The sequence below is a fragment of the Anas acuta genome, chromosome 24, assembly GCF_963932015.1.
Source record: "Anas acuta chromosome 24, bAnaAcu1.1, whole genome shotgun sequence".
Classification (NCBI taxonomy): Eukaryota; Metazoa; Chordata; class Aves; order Anseriformes; family Anatidae; genus Anas; species Anas acuta.
Window position 1 is genome coordinate 2,611,077 of NC_089002.1, and position 17,388 is coordinate 2,628,464.

General features: G+C 58.2%; 1 protein-coding gene across 8 annotated transcripts in view; it reads left to right on the top strand.

Annotated features, from left to right (window-relative positions):
- The first annotated feature begins 2,004 nt into the window (after nucleotides 1–2,004).
- Nucleotides 2,005–17,388, top strand: part of SCUBE3 (signal peptide, CUB domain and EGF like domain containing 3) — a 35,768-nt gene continuing 20,384 nt past the window's right edge. For 4 of the 8 annotated variants that reach the window (XM_068659781.1, XM_068659782.1, XM_068659784.1 and 1 more), the window contains exons 1-5: nucleotides 2,005–2,565; nucleotides 10,666–10,788; nucleotides 11,885–12,010; nucleotides 15,193–15,327; nucleotides 17,133–17,258. In XM_068659781.1, coding sequence (XP_068515882.1) covers nucleotides 2,481–2,565; nucleotides 10,666–10,788; nucleotides 11,885–12,010; nucleotides 15,193–15,327; nucleotides 17,133–17,258 — 595 coding nt within the window. In that variant the 5' untranslated portion in view covers nucleotides 2,005–2,480. The remainder of the gene's footprint in view (nucleotides 2,566–10,665; nucleotides 10,789–11,884; nucleotides 12,011–15,192; nucleotides 15,328–17,132; nucleotides 17,259–17,388) is intronic. The other 4 variants (XM_068659786.1, XM_068659787.1, XM_068659788.1 and 1 more) reach the window with 2 other exon arrangements.

Consider the following 17,388-nt stretch of genomic DNA (forward strand, 5'->3'; position numbering starts at 1 on the left):
TTTGATTACATACGGCACTGTGTATTTAGGGCTGGTTTATGGGTGTTTATACTAATGCGTAAACCTGTAATTTAGAAGCTCGGTTATAAATCAACATAGCTGAAGGTCTTGTCCCTCGTGCCTTGAGATCGGTCGCCAGATTTAGAAGACAGGTTAGAAAAAAAAAAAAGAAAGAAAAAGGAGGGTTTAGTTTTCCTCTGGTTACGATGATAAAAGATTGCGGGGTGGGATGCGAATGCGGCCGGCCCCAAGGTGTGGCTGGGTGAGGGGATTCGGGGTTTCCATTTTGGCTCGGTCTCATGACAGCAAGATGCAGGAGATCCCTCTGGATTTCGGCAGATCCCTCGGGAGGTCACGGCACCTTGGCTTGCAGGGACCTCGGTTGGAGAGCCCCTTCCCGCAGAGGCACAGCCCCTGTCCCAAAGAGCCCACAGCACAGAGGGGACCTTGCTACGGGTTTGGGACATCCGAGCAGGAACACGGAGCAAAGCCACACGGTGCAAAGCAGCTCAGAGGCTGCAAAGGCCGGGCTGGGGCTGGCAGGAGAGCCGGGAGCCCCTTCCAGCAGCCCAGCAGGACAGCACATTCCTGCTGGTGCGTCGCGCTCCTCTCCGGATGCGCTGGGATTTCTATGTATAACACTTTTTTTTTTTTTTTAACAGTTTTAATAATAATTCCTGTATCCCTGCACCTCCCCAGGCTGTCCTGAAGCCTATTGGGGCCGGGGAGGGTTGGCATTACTGGGTTGACACAATGCAGCAAGATGTTGGGACAGGTCACGTAGGTGCCCGCGCTGCTCCGCTGCATTTTATATCCACGTCTGGGCATCTGTCCTCCAGCCGGCGGTGGTCTCCTCGCTCTTCTGGAAGGGGTCGGCTCCCGTGTGGGTCCCTGAACACCCACAGCAGTGATCCGAGGGTTAGGCATTTTTGTATGGCGAGCACAGACCCAGGGATTCCTCAACATGTTCCCATCCAGCTGAGGACCCCCCTCTCCTTTCCACTGCAAGACAGCAGTGGGTGCCTGGGCTTAGCTGGGTGTTTTCTGCAGCCCCCAGACCCCTTGAGTTTACCTTCAGGGGGCTGTCAGGACAAAAGGGGCCAGGCGAGGCTGCCGGGGCAGCACGGTGGGCTGGGATGACCCCAAGAGCTCCCAGGACAGGTGGGATGCCTGCACACCTTCCTGCCTGCCCCGGCTCCCTGCTGCAGCCTCCTCACCATGGGAATTGGGGATTTGGGGTGTGGGAGCACCCCAAAAGAGAAGAGAGGAGCTGCCAGCAGGTCCCAGTGCGAGGATGCAGGCACGGGGAGGGGGGGCCGGGGTGCTGGGTGCGGGGATCAGGCTGTGAGAGGCTCCCACAAACAACTAAAAAAAAAAAAACCCTGAATATTTCAGATAGGTGTTTTCTCTCTTATTTTTGCTCCCCTCCCTTTATTCCCAGTCCTCCCCACCTCTCCCAGAGCTGCCCTTCAGCCCCGCTCCCCACCGAGCCGCTCCCGCAGCCGCCGAGCCCCGAATCGCAGCCTCCCCAAACTCCTCATTTTTTTTTTTCCCATTTGCTCCGTTTTTATTTATTTCCCCCTTCTTTATTTCTTTTTCCTTCCGTCTTCATTTCTCCTTCCCTTTTCCTTTCCCTCCCACTCCCTTTTCTCACGGCAGACCCCTTTACCCCCCCCCCCCCCCAACCCCCTTCCCAAGCTCGCCGCCACCGCCAACCCCGAGCCCTTGCGGGGCCGAGGGGCTGCGAGGCGCGGGGTGGCTCGGGGGGTCGCGGGGGGCTTTGCATTGATGCATTGATCGCCCATGGTCTGCGCCTGACCTCCCTGCTCCCAGGGAAGCAGTCTCCATGGCTACTGGCCCTGCTCCTCCAGAGCAGACTGTAAATTCCTGCAGGCAGAGCCCAGCCTGGGGGTGCGAGGGGGGGAGCCGGGAAGGAGCAGCCAAAGCCAAATAGAAAGAAAGAAAGGCAGGGAGAAAAAAAAAGGGCGTTGCTTGGATGGGGCTCTCCTTTCCACTCCCCTTTCTCAGGTCCCCAGCACCAGTGCAAGGCGCCTGCTGCTTCCCCCCCTTCATCGCTGCTGCTGCTGCTGCTGCTGCTGCTGCTCCTCTCCTGCAGAACTGGAACTGGCTGGGATTATTTAGGGAAGGAAAAAAAGGGAAGAAGAAGAAGAAAAAGAAGAAGAAGGAGAAGGGATCAGAGCAGCCGCCAGAGAGAGGGCGATAGAGTCCACTTTCCTCCAACTGCCCTGGGTCTCCTTCCCTCGCTCCCTCCTCTTTAGCAACACCAAGAGCCCCACAACTGAACCCAGAGCAGCTTTTTCCATCAGTTCAGCCCCCTTCCCTCCCTCTGCCCCACACACGGCAAGAAGAGAGCCCCTTCCTTCTCTTGACCCCCCTCTGCATGCTCAGCCTCTTGTTTCCTTTAAAGCACGAGAAATCCCCCTCCTTGCCCCCACTCCTGCAGGCAGACGGGGATTGCGATGGGAGCGTTGCAGCTTGCTGGATTTTGCACGCTTTTCTTTCTCCTCCACTCTGGAAAGACGCTGGCAAATAAAGCCGGTCAAGGTAAGAGAAATCTTCCCGGCTCGAGGCTTTGCTGGTGGACGTGCGGGTCGGCAGCCGGACCTCCTCTCCAGACCTGGGGCTTTACGCACAGGCTGGAGGAACCAGCAGCAGCAGTAACCACCAGTCGGGCTGCTTTGAAATGTTGCTTGCAGATATCCTGCCTGCTGCCTTCGCTTGGTTTTTCTGGAAACTCTTGAAGGAGTTGCATTTCTTACACTTTTTTTTTTTTTTTTTTTTTTTTTGTGTGTGTGTGGATGTGTGGGGCTGAACTCTTTATTTCAGGGCAGGGGGTGCAGAGGCAGAGAACGAGGGTGTGCGGACAAGTCTGCGCCCAGCACGGAGGCAGAAAGCCAAAACGTTGCTGTTCGGGGCGGTTTGGGGGTGCTGTGCCGCTCTGGGGGGGGCTCGCTGTCCATGGGGTGGGCTCAATCCCATTGCCATGTGGGTGAGGAGGACGCGTTTCTGGCTGGGTTCGAGGGAAGGCACAGCGGAGCTGGTGTCTCGTGCTGGAAGGTGGGAGCTGCACGGCTGCACCCGCGCTTGTTTTACATCCCTGCGTGTTGAACCTCAAAGGCTGAGCCCCAGAGGGGTGTGCTGCAGGAAACTTGGGCGAGCTGAACGCCGGCAAACCCCGCAAAAAGCCCGCTCTGTGTGCCCACCTCTGGAAAAAGAGAGGTGCGTCCCGGCGTATCGTCTCAAGGCTTTGCTGTTTCTCCTGCTCCTGGGCTTAGGCAGAGTTTCTCCCTGCCAGCCATACACACGTAGCTTTATGTACGGGGCTATCTATACCTTCGGTTTTTCTATAGCACCTCTATATTTAGCTCGGATTTTTCTCCAGGCACACGCACAGGAGTGCGCGCGCACGCCAGCACACACAGCCCTATGTGCATGATCTTCTTGGCTGTATCGAAGGTGTTTTTTTTTTTTTTTCCTAATTCACCGCTATCTATACAATCTGTTGTTTGTTGGTTTTATTTTTTTTTTATTTTTTCCATGGCGTTTAAGTGTATGCAAGATTTATCCGAACCAGCTTTGGCTCTTGCCATTGTAGTAGCTGCGTGTTTATGCAGACAGCGAGATTAAATAGAGTGTGAATGAAATATAGGAGCGCGGGTTATAATTAAAGATCTCGTGCAGGCATTAGTAATAGCCACGTACCGGCACCCTGAGCCCTGTCACTGACAAAGTTGGAAGGAATTTCAAGGCTATTGTCTTATCTGGCTCAAAGTGTTTAAAACAATAGACGACTTTTCAGGAGGGCAGTCTGGACAAGCACGGGGGAGATTTTCCAGGGCAAAGGTTTGGTGAGAAGGCGTCCGGCTTCATGTAAAGCTTTACGATTTAGGCTTAGAAAGGAATGCTTAGGTTTTTATCCCCCCTCAAATTATCTTTAGTGTATGCATTGCTTTCATTTCTTATCATAATATTTATTTATTAAGGCCTTTTGGTTTCCAGTTCCATTTAAGCCTGAGCCAGAATTGCATTAAAATAGCAAAGTAAAATTCCATCGTGCAGGGACTTGACAGATCGCTCTGGGGAATGAGCGGGGTGGAGTGGGGGTGGAGAGAGGTGAGCGAAATCCTGGGCTAAGTCGCCCGCTTCGCTCCCGGGGCGGCGCAGGCTCCTCCTGCTCCTCGGTCCCACCAAAGGCTCCGAGCAGAGCCGGTGGCTCCGGCTGTTCGAGGCAGCTGAGAAATCCTCAAAGCCTCTGCCGGGGCTGGGGGAGGCAGCAGGAGGAGGCTGGGGGTGAGGCTGGTGCCTGCCAGGCAGCTGGGGCACGCGGGGTGCCAAGGCAGGGCGCTGCGCTGGGGTGGACCCGGGGGGTTTTGGGCACGGCTGAGTGAAGGGTGCTGGGGATGCCAGATGAAAGTGTGCTTTGCCCAGGAACCCAATATCACCTGGTTTTCTCCATGAACTAGCAACATTGAGCTCTTTGAAGCAAGCCATATTCCTGGGTAAGGTGTTTCTGAGGAGCAAAGGGCAATGCCCCTGCTTCCAAAGGGTGATGCAGACAGGGTGCGTAACCCCACTGCCCCCGCCAAAGCCTTTGCCCTTTTGGGGTGCCTTTACCAGGTGGTTGTCACGGGCTGGAGACAGCTCGTCCCGCTCAGGACAGGTTTGTTTTGGTAATATCGGAGTGTGAGCAGGGCTTGCAGGCTCCTTTTTACCACTGCGTTACCCCGGAAAGCTCGGTCTGTAGGGCAGGAAGGGTTTGGCACAGCCGTCGGGCCTGGATGGCATCTGCTGAAGGACCTGAACGTCTGCTGGGTTTATCGGGTCAGTATAGGGCTTGGAAAGCTTGCAAGGGGAGAACTGCTGATGGTATAAACCCAAATAACCCAGGGCAGGCTCCTGGCAGCCGGAGCACTGCAGGCACTCAGACGCTGAGAAGTTTTCCCTGCTGCTGCCGTGCCCTCAGCTCCCCATTTTTTGGCAGGGTGACACATCCCAGCCCTTCCTCCGTCAGCCCGTCCCACCTCCCGCAGGCAGAAGAGCAAAGTCCTGGTCCCCCTGCTCCTCCAGCAGCATCCCCCATAGGTGAAGCCACCTCTCAATGTTTGCCACCTTGTCCAACCCTTCCCTGCTCACAGCAGCCCCTTCGCTGCCAGCCCACGCACCCTGCACGAGGGGCTCGCTTCTCTTTTGTGGGGATGCACCTGCAGAGCCTACACCGCCAGGGCCTTTTTTTTTTTTTTTCCCCTTTTTTTTTTTTTTTTTTTCCTTAAGGAGTATAAAATTTTCCAATTGCAGCGTGGAGATGCCGTTTGATTCCCCTCCCATCTCTGCCAAACCTCCTCCCCCTTGGCCTCCGCTTTCCTCCCTCTCCTGCATTCACAGTGTGCGACTGTTGTGCCTGTCCCCTCCGCCCCTCTGAAATATGAAATGTAAAACTGTAAACATTTCAACATGCAGCAGTTCAAAGGAGATCTTTGACTGAGGGCGTCTAACATGCCTGTACTTAGATTAAAAAGGGGAGGGGGGTGGGAAGGAGGGAAGAAGAGTTTTTTTGTAACTGCCAACGGGAGTATAAATATTCAGACACCTCGAGTCCTCCAGTGCGGAGATGGATTGCTGTCTCCAAGCAGCTCGGGATTTTTATATATTTTTATTTTTTTTAATTTTAGTTTCATATAGATTTTTCCTTTGCAGACAGTTGCACCGGAGAGATCCATTTAGGAAAAAAAAAAAAAAAAAAAAAGTATGCATGAATAACCTTAACCTTCGCTTTCAAAATTATAAGTCCCCCGAGAGGCGTTAGGAGAAGCCCGGGATGGCAAATAAAGTTTGCTCTGTCCCGCGCTGTCGAAGGACGCCCGGCCGCGTTTCGGTGAGGCCATCCCTGCCGGAGATGTTGTAATTGTTGCTCCCCAAACAGAAAACAAACAAACACATTTTTGGAAGGCGAAGCTTGCTCAGCCCGAACAGCCAAAGGGGCAGCAGCAGCAGCTTTAGGAGCAATCCCCCGAGGAGTGCGGAACCACCTCAGTGGGTACAGAGCCCTCGGGCTGCAGGTGGATGGCGGTGGGGTGGGGAGAGCTTTTCCACCCCCTTGCTGCTGCCCATATTTGTGTTTTTTCCTCTTTTTTCGTGCCCCACCAGCACTGCCACCCCATAACGAGCCGCACCCCACTATTTCACCTCCCCATCCCCAAATACTTCACAGGGAGCCCGGTTCCCATCCCACTGAGGAGCCAGCGCCGAGCACCTGAGCGAGGATTTCTGGTTCAGACGCTGCATTTTTGGCCAATTTGCCCAAACCGCCTCGCGGGGTGTCTGCCCGCCCCGTCCCGCGGGACCGCGGCCGCTCGTGGTCTGGTGGAGCCGCTCAGCGCCCGCTCCGCCGCACGCGGCCGAACAAATGATTAATAAAGTGCACCACAGTGTCTGAGGTGGTTATTAATACCCCGGTAAAAAAGAGCTACTGAAGTTATAAAGCTTTAATTTGGCATTAAGGCCCGAGTGGAAACTCCGCGGCCCTGCCAACAGCTACACACACGCGGCCCTATACAGACGGGCTGTTAATACGCGCGCCTATATAAAAACAAAGAATAAAACTAATTTTAAAAGAAAAAGCTGAAGCTGAAGGGGGAAAAAGGGTTTTGTTTGTTTAGGGGTTTCAGGGCGTTCTTGCCACCTTAGCTCAGCTTCCTCCTCCAATTTACCTCGCCTTTCAGCCTATGGATAAAAGCATTTTTTATTATTATTTTTAATAACGAAACGAGGGAAGAGCCTCAACCCAGGCTCGTAAAGCACCCGTGGCTGCATCCCCCGGGCACACGGACATCACCGCGGGGCAGGGTTGGGGCACGGGACCCCCGGGGCACCCGTCGCCACCGCCACCTCCCCGCGCGTCCCCGCTGCGAGCCCTTGGGTCCCCCGTGGGCGCCGTCCCCTCGGCGCGCTCGAAATGGCAGTGGCGTTGCAAAGCGTCTGCCTCGGCTGCCTTTGAAATGGAGAATAAAGCTGCAGCTGGAGCGGAACGGGGCCCAACGGCGAGCGCTGGAAAATCCCACCCACAACGGAATAAAAAACATCGAGCCGGGCGCTGCCGCCGCCTCCTCCCGGGCAGCGCCCCAGCCCCACGCTGCAAACCCCCCCGGGGACCTCGGGGCGAGCACGTGCCGTGCGCCCTCGTTAGCGTTAATTAGCCCCAAAATTGTGGCCAGGACCAAAGCTGGGTGCCTTCGGGTGCAGGAGGGACCTTGCGGCCCCCAACAGGACTTTGCGTCTTCATTAAACTTAAATCCTTCGCTCTGTGCAAAATCCCCCCCTGATTTGGGGGATTTGGGGCACGGCGCGCCCGTCAGCTTGCTTCCATTTTGGGTTGAAAAAGGGCAGTTTGGATTATTCGTGCGGAAAGAGGGGAGAGGGGCCACAGTGGGGGGGGTCTGCAGGGGCTGACCCCAAACCCCAGCCTGGGTTTGGGACCCTGGGTTTGGGACCAGAGGGGGTTTTGCGGGGGCGAGCAGGGACGGCAGCACCCGCGGGTTGCTTTTCCTTGAATCTCCCGTTCCGTCGCCTTGTAAATCGTGGCCCTCACACCTCCGCGGCCGCTGGAAGCACCTGCAGGGCTGCCGCGGGTGCTTTCGGAGGAAGAAACATCTCCGGCAGGAAAACGGGGCTGTCCCGACAGCCGAGCCGTGGGAAAACGCTCCGTGCGTTGACAAAAATTCAAAAATTTGTTGATTTTTTTTTTTCAGAAGGCACTTTTTTTTTTTTCTTCTTCACGGCATCATTTCTTAAAGATGCTTTTTCTAAGGAGCCAGAATTTTGGTGTTCTGAAGTTAGGATTCTTGCCAACACGGGGATGGCTCCTCGGGTGGCTGGGAGGGTATTTATTCACGCTTCCCACACACACACACTTTTTTATCCCTTTTTTCCCGTTCTCTAATCCCGTAACCTTTCAGAATGTCTCCAGCTTTGGAAAAATTACAGAGTGGCAAATTTATAATGTTTTCTTTTGTACTTTTGCTGCTGTGTAATCTTTCCAAAGTTAGAGAAGTTTTGAAGTTACAGAATGGAAAAAAAAAAAAAAAAAGATAGAAAAAAATAATTCGTACATGTGTGAGAAGGAAAGCCACGCATTGTTTTCTGTGTCGCGCAGGCATTGTTCATTGTGTTGACTTTGAGGGCACAGAAAGGAAAAAAAAATATTAAAAAATAATTCTAAAATAAGTGAGTTTTCTGGCAGAAGGCTGGGAAAATTTCAACTACATGGTGCGTGATGGATGCTGCGCGTTTTGGGGGTTTTCAGAGGATGGAGGCGGGGGGTTTTGCCCGCCCGGTGCTGAGCAGGGTGGAAGCACGACCTCGGCACAGACGGGAGATGCGAAATGAGCTGCACACAGATCTGAGCCACTGAAGCTCAGAAAACTGATGGGTTGGATTTGATTTGATCCCATGCAGGTGGTGCCTGGATGGGATTTCCCTGCTCTAGCAGGTAAAGGAACATTTTGCCTTGGGCTTGAGGTGTGTGGCGACCACAGAACGCCCTGTGCCAGCTCAGACTGTGCGGGTGCTGAGTCCCAAAGCCACCTTTGGGTGCAGGGAGCTGCAAAACCCCAATCCGTACCCTGGTGGGCTCCCTCAGCACGTGGACCTGGGTGTCCATGGGTGTGAGTGGCCACGGGGCTGTGGGCTCCGGGCACAGAGCTGCGATTCAGGAATTTGGGGTTGAAAACCCCTTCGATTCACTCTTGGCTTCATTGTGCTCATCGTGGTGCACCAAGCAGTGAGCTCTGGACATCCCAAATGCATCCCTCTGCTCTGACATCCCGCAGGCACTGGGGGTCCTGGGGTGGGCACCCAGGGGCTTTGGGGTGCCGGATGGGGCACCCAGCAACGTGCCACCGCCGTCCCTCGATGTGGATGGAGGCAACCAGCCAGGCTGGGTGCCGGGAGCCGTGACTCAGGGAGCAGTGAACTTTACCCTCCCGTGGGCTCGTGCGGGTTTTTCCCCTCGCTGGTTGTTTGCACACACGTTTGGTGTTGCACACACGGGATGGTTCCTCCGCAAGGTGAGGCAGGGACACGGCGGGGTGCACGTGCACCGGGGCAGGTTTCCCAACGAAATGCCAGCTTTGGCTGGGGAGGCAGCGAGCTGGGAGCGCTCAGCTCCCCAGACCCGCAACCCCGACAGGATGGTGAGGCTCCCCCCGAGGACGTCGTTGGGTGCAGCGTGCCCACGGGGTCTTGGCCCCATGGTGGCACCGGGGCCGGTCCCACGGGTGTCGGAGCAGGGTGCCCGTCCCCGCGCCACCCTGCAGCTCCTCGGCCGCCTCCACCGCGGTGGGTCAGCCTCCAGCCCGTGATTAATGGCCCGAGGGAGGCTGCGGTGGCCGCGGGCCATGGCTAATGTCAAATAACAAATATGAATGCGTGCTGTAAATATTTATACAATGCACAGGCACGTGCCGCCTCCCTGGTGCAAACGCAAACCTCTCCTCCCCCAGGGCGGGTGACTCACATCTCCCGGCAAAAAAACGCCGCCGCGGTGGCCAGAAAGCGCTCAGGCCATCGCTCCCGCGGCCGTGGCCTCCATCCTGGCGTGCTTTCAGGGCTGCTCGCCCTCCCCTGGCTTGCGAGGATGCGTCTTGTCTTCAGGGACCTCCCGGAGCGCGTCTGCTCTTTGGGTGCTGGAAAAACAGCTTTGTAAAGGCAGCTGGGAGCTTCCCGGGCTCACGCTCCTGATTTCGGGGGGTCCTAGGCTCTCCCAGGGGAGATGGCCGGGGGCAGAGCCACGCGTGGTGCTCCGGGAGCGCTGCCCATGCCGAGGGGCTGCTCGTGATGCTCAGCCCCCTCTGGGGACACCTGGCTGCTGGCTGAGCAGCCAAGCCAGAAAGCAGCCAGGTGAGCAGCCTGATGCTGCTAAACCTCCGCCCCACACAGCTGAGACTTGTCCAGCTCCTAAATGCCATTAAAACCTCCCCTCCCTGTAATTTTTGCTGGGTATCACCATTTGGGGTCCCTGCCTGCAGCATGGTGCTCTGGGCGTGATGTCCTGCGTGCCCCAGTGTTGTGAGGTGCTGCACCCCAGGTATTTGGGTAAGGGGGTGCCCAGGGGGGCAGTAGGGTGGTGGTGAAGCAGAGGTTTTGGCCATGCCCCTGAGCAAGTCACGTTTTCCCCAGTTATCCCTCCTCGGTTCCCACTCCCAGGTTTATTTAGTGTGGTTCCTGTTAATTTGCGCACATTCCTCCGCGCCTAAGAATAGAAAGCGATGACGATTATTTGGGTGGCTGGTCGGCTCAGGAAACTGCTAATTGGAGACAGAGACTTTCACCTCTGGCTGGGCTGGCTCCAGCCTGGACTTTGGGCGTCTGCATCTTGTTCCCTGCTAGGTGTGGTCGGTGGCTCCTGGGGTGGCTTTAATGGGAACAGGGGCACGGGCGATGCCGTTTTGGAGCTCCCTGTCTGCAGTGAGCCCCTCACCAATTGTATCGGGGCTGGGTGCAGCCACAGGGAGCAAAGGAGCAAAATTCCTCCCTTTGTCCTTCCTAATCCACGTCCTGAAGCCTGAAAACCTGTGTGGCTGCCATGGGCCCTCCTGCTCCTTGTTCCCCTGCCCGTGGCTCTGCCTGTCACCTCCTCTCCCTTTGCAGATGTGGATGAGTGCGTGGAGGGCACCGACAGCTGCCACATTGATGCCATCTGCCAGAACACCCCGAAATCCTACAAGTGCATCTGCAAGTCCGGCTACACCGGCGATGGGAAGCACTGCAAAGGTAGGAGCACGCCGCCGCTGGAGCCCCTCCAATGAGCCCTAAGCCTTGGGGCGTAGGGATGGGATTGGGGTGGGATGCTCCTACACCCCAGGCAGCTGCAAACCTTTTATGTCCTTATTCTGCCCCAAACTAGCCTGGTCTGTTGATGCTGTATGGGGACAGTGTGGTGAATGACCATGATTGTCACCGCACTTCTTCCCCTGCTCTGCATCTGCAGGGCTGGGGCTGCTCCAGCCCCAGGAGGGTTCCCTGGAGTTTCTTTGTAAGAAATCTGGGATTTTTCCTTGCAGGATTTGCAACCCAAAGGGTGCAGAACTGGGAGTAGTAGCACGGGAAGCTTAAGGATGTGTCTGCGTGCAGCTGAGCAGGGCACATAAGGGAAGCTGGCTCCTCGGAGCGCAGGGTCTGCGGCGGCAGGGAGAGCTCAGGAGGAGTGCAAACAGCAAGGGGATTAAAGCAAGATCCCAGCGCAGATAGGCAGGCAGACAGCCTGTCCTCAGCACCGCCTTCGGGAAATCCCGGCCGATCCCAGGCCTGCGAGGGAGCTGCTCCCCAGGGGGACGGGCAGTGGGGGCCCTGCCCTGTGCCGAGGCTTTCAGAGCCTTGTGCGGAACAGGCGACGTTTTCCCCTCGCCACGCATCGCCCTGTGGGTGCAGAGCAGAGGGACAGCCCTCAGTTTTCCAGCCCTGCAAGGGAAATGGCCCCAAACTGCACATTTCACGGGGGTAGAACCAAATCTCTGCCCCTGCGTGGGGCTCGGAGCCAGGAGTGGGGGTGCACCAGGGGCTGCTGCGGTGCGAAGCTGGGCACCTCAGCACCCGCTGATGCAGGCAGAGGGGTGAAAGGGCTGCTGGCCGGTGTGCTGCAGGCCCAAAATTGGGATGGGAGAGTGGAGGAGGTGAGATCTGTTGCAGCAGAGCAGATACAGGAGCCTCGTGGTGGAGGGATGCTGCAGGCACTGCTGGAGCCAGGGACGCAGCAGAGCCCCTGGGGCGAAATATCCACTGGGGTGGCGACTGCGATGGGGCTGGGGGGAAAAAACAGCGCCGTGAGCTGCCTGCACCCCCTGCCCTGCTCTCTCTCTCCCCTCCGCAGACGTCGATGAGTGTGAGCGGGAGGACAACGCGGGCTGCGTCCACGAGTGCGTCAACATCCCCGGGAATTACCGCTGCACCTGCTACGACGGCTTCCGCCTGGCGCACGACGGCCACAACTGCCTAGGTGAGGGTCGGGGGGGGCACACGCGGCCGTCACGGCTCAGGGCCAGCTCACTGCCCTTTGGTGCTAGAGGATTTATGGTACCGAGGCTTTGCTGCTGGTTAAATTGACCCCAGCACCTTTGCTTTTGGTGGGGAGCTGCGGCAATGCCAGCCTGCAAACCGCCGTGGTGTGGCTCAGGGCGCAGCAGGTTTTAGAGGGTGCAAGCACCCAGAGCTCCTAGCAGATGCTTTTTGTATTCAAAACAGGGCACAAAATTCTTCTTCCCTTTTCCTTACGGGGGCACAGGACCCCTGTGCACCCTGCCTGGCTCTGTGCTGCAAACCCTCTCCTTGCTCGCTGTGCTGCCCTGAGCGCACTGCGTCGCCTCGTGCCCGACGAGCAGCAGCCGAGGGTTTTCTGCCCCACACATCACTGCTGAAAGGCAGGCGCCCCTTCCCTGCCAGCCCACGTGCTGACAGCTGATAACCTCCCAGTTACACATCTCAGATGTGTTATTTAGGAGAGCTGCTGACAAGGGAGGTGGCTGACCCCAGGCGCGGATGTGTCCCGTGCCACAACAGCTCTGCGGGGACAGGGACAGGATCGGTCCCCATTGCACGGAGGTGATGCTGCGAGAGGATGCCCCGTGCTGGGACAAAGCCTTGCTGGGTGGGAACTATCCATCTGCTGGGGTAGAGCGGGCTTGGAGGCTCCTCACCGCCGCTGGATGTGAGGATGAGGCAGGACCAGCCTGCGGGGCTCACCCGGGCGCAGCCGCCCGCTGGGCTGGGTGCTTGAGGTCAGCCCCGCACCTGCCAAAATAGATGAGTTCATAGCGAATACGGTGGGGATGGGAACCAGGGAAGGGACCGGGTAAATAATCCCGGGGCCAAGACAAACCCGGCATCTGCCTCCGGAGAGGCCGCGCATCCTTCCCACTGCCCCAAACTCCATCCGGCCGCGGCGGAGCCGAACCCGCGGCACAGCCCCAGGGCGGCCGCGCTGCCCGCGCCCGGCACCGCTTCCTCCCGCAGCACCCACGGGGGCCCGGAGCCACCCGCCTGCCCCCCCCCGGCATCCGCAGCGTGAGCGGCTCCGTGCTATTTTCTAATTAGCGTCTGCGCTGGGGTCATTAATGAGCTCATCACTTGGAGAGAGGAGAAGTGGGGAGGGGGGGGGGGGAAGGGATTATGGCCACATACGCTTCGCATTAGCTGCCATCACCGGGAACTTTGCAGGCTCCTCGGTGAAGAGGGAGATTTACACAGCTGGAAGGAGGCGCAGGCGGGCGGCCCTGCCTTCCCCTCTCCGGGGAGGATGAGCCCAAGGAGAAGAAAGGGAAGCCGGGCTCGGCGAGCCGCAGACGTCATGTGTTTACAGAGCGGGGCGGGAGGGGAGCCGCTGGGCTCGGTGGCCCCCGGGGCGAGGGGGGGGACACGGGGGCAGCCCCAGCTCCCTGCTTCAGCCCTTCCACGGTTCCTCCCAGGGAGGTTTAAGGGTGGCACAAATGTACCCCTCGCAGCCCATTTTGCAGACGAGGATGTCGATTCCCTCTTTTTCCCCTAGGGTATGTGGGGGCTTGCTCTTTGCTCGCTCTGGGTGGGAAGCGGGGATGAGCCCCAGGGGGGGTTTTCTCACCCTCCTTTCCTACCCCCACACCGTGGCCGTGCATTTCCCAGTCTCTGAACGCCCCCATTTAGCCCTAAGACAAGCAAAGCGAGGTGAGAGTCCTGCTCAGCTTCTCTCACCCTGGGAGCAGCAGGGGAGCAGGAGCAGGACACGGGAGCCCTGGTTCCCTGCTCCCATGCCCTGCACGCAAAATAACCCGCAGGCACCGAGAGCTCCCCCAGGACACCGGCCCTGCTCCGTGTAACGGGTTCCTAGCGAGCAGGATTGGGGAGCTGGGCTGGGGCACGCTGGAGCCATCGAGCATCCCCTCCTCGGGCGACCTTTTGAACTAGGACAGGAATTCCAGCCCTCGTCCTGCCACGGGGCTTCTGGCTTCTGCCCGCCTCGGTTGCGTTTAATAAAATCGGTATTAGGGCGGCGGGGTCTCGTTTCAGCCATCGGTTTGGAACAGCTGCCTCCTCATTTTTGTGCCGAGCTTGAAGGAGAAGTCACAAGACGTTAAGCCCTTGTTATAAGCGGGGGATTTGAGGGGAGTTACTGGCATCTGCAGGACAGAGCTTGGCTGGGACGAGCCTCGGAGGAAGCCGTGAGCCTCCAGCCGCCGAGTAGGGTGTCCCTTTTTGTCTGGCTGCAGCCACCCAGCCTGTGCCACCGCTTGGTGACAGCTCCCAGCCGGGGCTCCGTCCTGCTCTGAGCATCCCCAGGCTGTGGCACCCTTGGGACTCGCACAGTGCCGTGTCCCTGTGCTGCCCAGACATGCATTTAGCCATGTTTCTGCCCAAAAGCAAAGGGTTTTGGTGCGTGCCATGTCATGGGGCCGTGCCGTGTAGGGTTTAAGAAGTGGCTGTCCCCGAGCTGCTCTCCCAGATTTTCCAGCATCCGCCGCTGGCAGGGCTCAGCTTTCGCCCGAGCTTTTGGCTCTGAAATGCCCGAGTTCAGGGGAGGTTTTCTTTGGGACAGGGCCCCTCGGTCCCCATCCCGTGGCCGTCACCCCTCGGGGACAGGAGCGATGCGGGGCTGCGGCACCGCTCCTGCGGCGTTCGGACGGGCGGGCAGAAGTTTTCATCTCCCCCGTCTCCTCCCCGAGCCCAGCTGCTGTAGGGGATTTGAGTCTCCTTAAAAGCAATTATCCCCACTCCGGGCTAAGGTTTCCCTGTTCCCCATAATGAAGTCCAGGCGCTTCCCCGCCGGCAGCGGGGTCGGAGGGGCTGGCAGCGGGGGCGGCTGCGTTGTGGCTGAGCATCCTGGGCACAGCCTGCCCGGGGATGGAGGGCAAGGAAAACCCCCTCCTCTGCGGTTTGGTGTTCCCATCTGTAAAACGGGGCCACCCCCTAGTGTTTTTTTTTTCATTTTGCCCATCGGCCGGAGAAGCTGTGTGGCCTCCGAGATCCGCGCCTTGATGTGCTTTGGCTTCATCCCCTGCAGCGCCAAAGCGTCCCCCTTTCTTCTAGCTGGGGGATCAGGGATGTACAAAGCAGAAATAATTTTTGCCACGCAGCAAATCGCCCTCGCTTCCCCTGGCCGCTCGGGGAGCCGCGCTCATCCCCCCCCCCGCCGCTGCCTTCCCTTTGCAGACCTGGACGAGTGCTCCGAGGGCAACGGCGGCTGCCAGCAGACCTGCGTCAACATGATGGGCAGCTACGAGTGCTTCTGCAGGGAGGGCTTCTTCCTCAGCGACAACCAGCACACCTGCATCCAGCGCCCCGAAGGTCAGTGCTCGGCGTCCCCCCGGCACCCTCCTTGCCCACCTTTGCGCTCCCCTAAGGAAGGACCCCGTGGGGAAACCCTGGCTGTGTTGCTCGGGTCAGGTCCTGAGGGCTATTGTTGTTTGCTCCGGTGGTGGCCATCTGGGGGGCTGCAGGAGACCCCCAAAGGGGTCGGTGGGCTCCTGCCATCACCCCCTGTATGACGCACGGGTTTGGGACCCCCCCGCCTCGGTGCGGGGAGTGTTGCAAATCCGAAAGCAAATTTGGCGTGAGCGCGCTGGGAGAGGAGGCTGCAGGGCTCATAAACATCTCCAGAGCGAAACCCTTGCAGGCCCCTTAACGAAGCACAATGACACCAAACGGAGGATGTAAATTCGTCCTCGGGGCGTTTTATGAAACAAAAGGTACCCGGAGATCCTGGCGCTGCCCTGCAGGACCCGTCCTCTCCTGCCAGGTCTTGCGCAGCGCCAATCCCTTCGCCTCGATATCAGCTCTAAATTGCTGCCGTCTGGAGCAATCTCTTAGCCAAAATACGAGGAAATGAGAGATTTTTTTTATTTTTTTATTTTTTTGCATCTCTGCTGATTTTTATCTCTGCCGCTTGGCGAAGCAGCCGGCTGTTTTTTGCTTTCCTCCTTCCTAGCTGTGCTGGTCCCTCGAGCTCCCCAGGGAATCTCGCCCTGGCTGGGACCTCTCAGCAGCATCTCCGTGTCCCCATCCCCGTGTGTGTGCGCCCAGGAGGGACGAGCCACTTGTCCCTTCCCTGCCATCACACCGGGACGCCGTGGGTGGCCCCGGTGGAGGCAGGTGCTGGCTTTTGAGTGGTTTTTCGAGCTGAGCATCTGTAGAGCATTGCTGGCCCGGGGAGGTTTGTGTCAGTTTTGCGCCCCGAGGTTGGTTTCATCCCTGCTGCCGGCGTGGTCCCCGCACCCAGGTCCAGGAGAGGCTTCTCAGGAGAAGGAGGGGAGAGGACTGGGGCTGACCCCTGGGTTGTGAGCCTGGAAAACGCGGAGAACTGGGGCCAGTTGTCTATTCCTTCTGACTTTTCTCCTGCCTAGGCAGAAGCAGTCGGTGTTCGAGAGCCAACCCTCACCGTTAGGCTGCTGCCGTCCTTCGGGGGTCCTTGCCAGCACCGAGCCCCTCCCTTCTCCTTCCCTGTCTCATGCTGGCAGGCTTTCTCCTTTCCCTCTGCTCTTCCATGGTCTCCCCTGCCCCATTCTCCCTGCTGCTTTCCTCTCTCCCCCCTCGCTGTGAGCAGACGCAGGGGGTTGAAATGCTGCGGGGTTGGGAGCCCCCAGCAGCACCGTGCCCCCCTCCCGTACTGCGGGACCCCAGGAATTGCCTCCCCACGGCAGGGAGATGCTGGCACAGGCAGGCGTGAGGTTTTGGTGAGGCTTGCAAGGAAATCTTCCCTTTGTGGCAAAAAAAAAAACAGGGAAGCAAGGCCGTGACACTGCCTGTGTGCAGGTGCACCCCGGGGTGCTAATTCCCTCCCAGATTGGAGCCCCCCTCCCTCCCTTTGGTGTGCACCTATGGGTGCTGCTCGTCCCCAGGCATGGGATGGGTGGGCTGGGCCCCAGAAATGCTCACCGGGTACCTGTGAGCCCACCAGGGTGACCCCAAACATTGCGCCTTGGGCTCGGGCTTGTCCTGCCCCTCGCCGAGCTCCTCCCTCATTTCACCCAAAAGTTTTTTCCCCTCATTTCCCCCCCTGCACGCCCCTGTCCCACCCCAGGTGTCTTTTTGCCACCGGGGACCAGTGCCGGCAACCTTCTGGAGCTTTCCTTTGCTTCCTTCTCTCTTTTTAGAAGGAATGAACTGCATGAACAAGAACCACGGCTGCGCCCACATCTGCCGCGAGACCCCCAAGGGGGGCATCGCCTGCGAGTGCCGCCCGGGCTTTGAGCTCACCAAGAACCAGCGCGACTGCAAACGTAAGGAGCACCCCTGGGGCTGGGCACGGGGCACCCACAGCCCCCCGGTCCTGCTCTGTGCCCTCGTCCCAATGTCACAGCCCCCCGATAGCAGCCCATTTATCGAGCCTGCAATGGCACAACGGGGGAT